The sequence below is a fragment of the Otolemur garnettii genome, unplaced genomic scaffold (genome assembly GCF_000181295.1).
Source record: "Otolemur garnettii isolate 467f Iridium unplaced genomic scaffold, OtoGar3 scaffold00022, whole genome shotgun sequence".
NCBI lineage: Eukaryota > Metazoa > Chordata > Mammalia > Primates > Galagidae > Otolemur > Otolemur garnettii.
Window position 1 is genome coordinate 2,547,853 of NW_003852417.1, and position 6,231 is coordinate 2,554,083.

The 6,231-nt window shown below is 37.2% G+C and overlaps 1 protein-coding gene across 1 annotated transcript in view; it reads left to right on the plus strand.

Annotated features, from left to right (window-relative positions):
* TAF1B (TATA-box binding protein associated factor, RNA polymerase I subunit B) overlaps positions 1 to 6,231 on the plus strand; it is an 87,178-nt gene that overhangs the window by 58,860 nt on the left and 22,087 nt on the right. The window contains exon 9 of the mRNA XM_023511808.1: positions 5,825 to 6,002. Within this exon, the coding sequence (XP_023367576.1) occupies positions 5,825 to 6,002 (178 nt within the window). The remainder of the gene's footprint in view (positions 1 to 5,824; positions 6,003 to 6,231) is intronic.

Here is a 6,231-nt window from a genome sequence, read left to right on the forward strand (position 1 = left end):
AAAAAAAAAAAAAAAAAATTCAGACCATTTGAAATGATTAAACAGACATGGTTCAGAAATAGAGTTCTATTTTGAAATGAGGGATTTATGCTTGAGAGGATATGTCTGGTTTTTGTCTTAAGTTTGCTAAGTGTAACGTAACAAGTTTTTCAATATGTTTTATTCATGACCTAGTCTAATTCGTCAAAAAATAGCACTTGTTTATTTGCATGAAACATTACAGAATAAATTTTAATTTTTTTTTTTTTTTTTGAGACAGTCTCAGTCATCCATGGTAGAGTGCTATAGCATTGTAGTTCACAGCAACCTCAAACTCTTTGGGCCCAAGCCATCCTCTTGGCTCAGCCTCTTGGGTATCTGGGTGGAGATGGGGGAGGTCTCACTCGCTCTTGCTCAGACTGGTCTCAAACTCCTGAGCTCAGGCAGTCCACCTGCCTAGGCCTCCCAGAGTGCTGGGATTACAGGTGGAAGCTACTGCATCTGGCCACAAATTCTCAATTTTTTAAAAATCCCGGAAGCTAAGCTGTGATAATGTTTTTATTGTTTGGCTTTACACATGCCATTTTTAGTCCCTAAAACAAATGGAGATCAAAGTCTGGTCAGATTATAGTGAACTGTTCAAAGCAATGTACAAAATGCCAAAGAGCCTCACTAGACCTGGTTCACCATCTATTAAGACACAGGTAACCCCAATGGAATCTGCCAGTGGAATCCAATCCTGAATTTCTTGCTAGACTAGAAATGTGAGAAATTTAGGACTTATATTCTTAAGAGAAAATACAAACATAGTATGACTATACCATTGCCTAAGCAATATCAAAAATGGGATTGAATGTATTTTTAATAGAAGAAGAAAATAAGCATATTGTATGAAAAAGACAATATACAAAATTATATGTACCTTAACTATAAAAATAAATATAAATGTTTAGTAACATATATATGCACAAATGAAAATATTGTCTATAATTTTAAAATATTTTTAAAAACGGACAAAATTAACTTTTAAAATGAATAATTTATAAGGCTAAGAAATAAATGCCTCATTCAGATTTCAGAAGTCAATAACTGGGATTTCAGAATTTGGATGCTCTGGTTTCTACATTTTAATGTACTTTATAGGTCAGAATTAGTGTTTTAGATTTCTTTTTTCCCTTTTTGATGGTTCTTTCCAAGGTGGAGACTTCCTGTATTCTATCATAATTTCAAAATCTTGAATTTATAAAGAGAATGCTAGGTTATGAATGGACTGCTAGAGATTTTCAAAGTATAACTAGTCTGATTAATAGTACCCATCTATTTCATGTGTTTGTAATTACATAGAGAGTAAGAAATAGTTTTTTCTGGGTGATGTAAATAGTTTAACAGTATTTCTTGCCAAATGCTTCCTGAGGTAGTAAAATGAAATCCATTATAATATGCAGAGAGACATTATTGTCATTTGACATTTATCAAGTTACTTTTTTGGAGGCATATTATAAAGAATAAGAGTAGAAAAGTTTCACTTCTCTCAAGTCTGTTCAATAGAAATTACTTGAAATGTAGAAAAAAATTCTACATAAATATTATTGGCCATTTTGTTTATAATACAGAAGATCAGGGCAGCATCTGTGGCTCAAAGGAGTGGGGTGCCAAGCCCATATGCCAGAAGTGGCGGGTTCAAACCCAGCCCCAGCCAAAAAATGAAAAAAAAAAAAAAAAAGTCTGCCCCACTTATATCCAACAGAAAGGTTAAAGTTAAACAGTAGTCCATGTACTCAGTGGAACATTATGTAGCTTTTTAAATAATGTTAAATAAATAATTATATTAAATAATTATTCTTAATTGTTCTTTAATAATGAAGAATTAATAAAAGAATAGAAAATGCTAGGTGGCGCCTATGGCTCAAAGGAGTCGGATGCCAGCCCCATAGACTGGAGGTGGTGGGTTCAAACCCGGCCCCGGCCAAAAACCGCAAAAAATAAAAAATAAGAACAGAAAATGCTTATGTTATTATAAAAAATGGAGCAAGCCAAATTACAGAATTATATATAATGTGATTATAGTTACATAAAATGAAAATGTTCATAAAAATATTAGAAATAAATATGTCAAAATATGAAAGCACCTATTCCTAAGTTACAGTAATGCACATTACTGCTTTCTTTCTGCCGTCTTTACGTATCTTATAAATGTCCTATGTTGAGTTTGTGTAATTAGTGAGGGGAAAGCAATAACTGTTTTTTAACAAAGTAAATCTGCAGATTAAGATGTAACTGCTGTACCTTAGGACAGGGGTCCTCAAACTTTTTAAACAGGGGCCAGTTCACTGTCCCTCAGACCATTTGAGGGCGGGACTGTGGGCCCTGGGACCAGTCAGCTGCTAAGCAGGACAGGCAGTGGCAGCAAAAACACCCAGCGGGCGGGATAAATGTCCTCAGCAGGCTGCATGTGGCCCATGGGCCGCAGTTTGAGGACGCCTGCCTTAGGATTTAGATTCTAAAATGTCTGAAGTTGATTTGCAAACCACCTATCCATAAGATTGTAAGAGAATTTCCCAGTTGTGCCATTATCAAAATTTATAAATATTGCTCTCAACAATGCTATCATTTGTATGGTGCCATTGATTTAAAAAGGTGGGGGGGGTGGGTAGGGAGGTTCTAGGGTTCCCAGAAAGCTAAAAGTAGTTTTAAGCATACTGGGGCAACAAATACACCTGTAATGGTGACCACGTAGCCTCTGGAGCTTGAAGGTGAGGTTTCAGCGAGTATGTTGCACACCCTGACCGAATAAGCACTGCTCCTGTGAGGCTGTGACTGAGCTCAGTTGTACTTTCTAGTTGTGCTTCTTCCCAGGGCTACAAGCACCTGATGGGTAGAGTTTCTGGCGGCTTTCATTATTATTTATGTAATTTCTGGAGGACTTCAGAGCTTCCAAAGTGCCCCCGTGTGTATTTTCTCTTTTGTGAAGGTGAGAAGGGCAAGTGGGATTCCCAATGACCCATGAGGCTTAGGGAGATCCAGTGGCATCAGGTGGCTGAGTATTCTTACAGCACAGTCTTCCCATTCCAAATCCTGTGTTCTTCCACATTGTGCTGCCTTTCAGGATCCTATACTGTCTTTGCTACCTTTCTCATAATTTCTTCCACTTGCCTTTTTATAACTGTACTTTTGGCATAAGAAGAACAAGAAGTTAAAGATACTAATTTTAAAGGTAGGGAACTATTTCAAGAAATATAATTCTTTATAAAATAGTACTAATATAGTTATGAATTTTAAGTTATCTGAAAAGAAAACTGTATCCTCTATCTTCCAATATGGATTTTAGGTAAAATTTTAGTGAATGTATTTTAAAATGTATGTATTTAAGTGCTAGAATCCTATTTATTACTCATTTTTCTACTTTCCTATTCCACCACAATGTCTTATACATAGTGGATACTCAGTGAATGCTTGTGGAATTGATAGGAGTAAATTCAGGTGGAGTCTGTAAGTAAAATTAACTTGACAATAGTAAGTCCAAATTCCGTATTATACAAAAATCTTCATGATCTGGCACTCCTGACCTCTATACATTTCAACATTAAAGACTTGTTGGACCATTTGCATTTCCCCCAAAGCACCATATTTGTCATATTCCTTAGCATATTTCATTTTACGTATTTACTTGTTAAGGCCTGGAACGGTGACTCATGCCTGTAATCCTAGCACTCTGGGAGGCCAAGGCAGGTGGATTGTCCTGAGCTCCCAGGTTCAAGACCATTCTGAGCAAGAGTGAGACCTCATCTCTAGAAATAGCTGGGCGTTGTGGCGGGCACCTGTAGTCCCAGCTACTCAGAGGCTGAGGCAAGAGAATTGCTTGAGCCCAAGAGTTTGAGGCTGCTGTGAGCTGTGACACTACAGCATTCTACCGAGGATGACACAGTGAAAGCCTGTCTCTAAATAAATACTTACTTCTTACTAAACACTGAACTCCTTGAGGAAAGGACTGTTTGTTTATCTCAGGTACCTAAAACATAGTTACTCAATAAATGTTTAATGAAAAGAATGAGTAAAAACCAAGTGAACACTTTAGCTGTTATTAGAATGTAGTAGACATGTAGGAGTGCTTTCATGCCATATTTTGAATTATCATTGTTATGTGCATTCTATTTCTGTATAAACAAGCATTTCTAATCAATACAAAATTTTTACTTAAACATTTCGAGAAAGAAATTAGTTTTGTATTTTACTCATTCTTTATCATAAACATGGAATTAGTACCAATTATGTGTAGGTTGCCACAGTTAGGAAGACATACAACAACACAGTCACTTTCAAGTTTAAGAAGAAGATAAAGAAGTAAACCCTTAAGTGTATGCAGGAGCGGGGTGAATACCAGGAGCTGCCTTAGCACTCAGAGGAGGGCTGATCAAAGATGTCTGCTGGCATTACACAGGCATTCTCAGGAGAAGTGATTTGGTATAACTGAGTTCTATAAGATGTGTGATTATCAGCCCAGCAAAGCTGGAGATGAGATATTGACTCTTTAGACAAAAGGTCAAAAGTAGCTGTGCAAAGCAAAGAACCGAGTGAGAATACGGCTTGTTTGGTGCACTGTAGAGATCTACTCAGGCTGGGGAGCTAGAAGTTTTAATGGGTTCATGAAGGCAAGGGAATGAAATGGTTGAACCACAGCAGGGGAATACCAGAACGAGGGCTACCAATTTTTAGGGTCAACTAAGGAGCAGCAGTGGAGAGAGAAAAGGGAGTAGTCAGCACTGATTTGAGAGCAGTCAGCACTAATCTAAGTGCTTTGGTTATATTAACTCATTAAACTTCACAATAACTATGAAGTAGGCACTATTGTTGTTCCTTTTTTATGCAGGTTTTTTAAAAACTGAAGCACAGAGAGATCATGTAACTTGTTCAAGTTTACAGAGCTGGTAAAATTACATAGTCCCAGGCCCTTTAGTTCCACAGTCTACTGGTAACCAAGGTATTGTATGCTGCATTGAGGGGATGGAATCAGCAGGACATGATGATTGAATGTATGTAGGAGATTCGGTTCCATCTGTGCAAGTTCATTATGCTCTTACAAATAATGGCGCTTTTGCTTGAAATTAATTAAAATAACATGTGGTACATCTTAGGTACTTAATTAGGGAATACAGAAGTTTGTTTAGTAACTTAAGAGTTTTCACCTGTGCTGTCTTGTCTCAATTTATCCTCATTGTAACCCATTTTACAAGTGAAGAAACTGAAGATAAGTGACTCGATTTTAGAGTCACCGAGCTAATGATTAGAAAGCCTAAATACGGGTCCTAGGTTTCCTGGCTCCTAGTCCCATGTTATTCATCCTTGAATAATAAATGCAGTCTATGCTGAGCATGTAATTTCTTTAGGAAAGCAGTATATCTAGTTAAGTACTTGCTGATGGCTTCCAGTGTGTTAGCCAGGATGCCAGCCAGTACATGTCCTTTCCTAGAGAAGCTTTTTGGTCTTTCAAGGGAATTTGTTTCAGGTAAGCACACACTGCTGTAAAAACGCAGATGAGAGACATGGATGAAACAACCAGATGCTGCTGCGTAGCTGTCCTCAGGGTTCTAAGGTGTGCGCTACAAAGAGGAAATGTTTCATAAGGTCAAAATAGGGAGTAATATGCCTTGCCAAGATTCTGTCATTAGTTTTCTATGCAGATAAATAGTTTTTTGGTTTACTTTATTTGATACGAAATGTATGTCTCTGGGTTCTATCACGGTAGTATCATGTTTTAAGATAAGGGTTATCTTGTGAGTATGCATGTTTGTATGGGCTAATTAGCCAAAGAATTTAATTTACATTTTATTGTTTTATTTTTTAACAGATGAAATGCACAGTTTAGCTTGCCAAGTGGTAAAAATGACTGGAGTAGGAGAAGTGGATTTTCTGACATTTGATCCTATAGCGAAAAGGGCAAAAACTGTTAAATATGATTTACAAGCTGTAGCTATCATTGTGGTAGTATTGAAACTGCTCTTTTTATTGGATGACAATTTTGAATGGTAAGTGTATGTTACTTTTATATCAGATAACACTTTATTGTGCTGTTTTTTGTTTTTAAAGAGGCTAAGGAATAGCCGGGCGTTGTGGCGGGCGCCCGTAGTCCCAGCTACTTGGGAGGCTGAGGCAAGAGAATCTCCTAAGCCCAAGAGCTGGAGGTTGCTGTGAGCTGTGACACTACAGCACTCTACTGAGGGCAACAAAACAAAACTGTCTCTTAAAAAAAAAAAA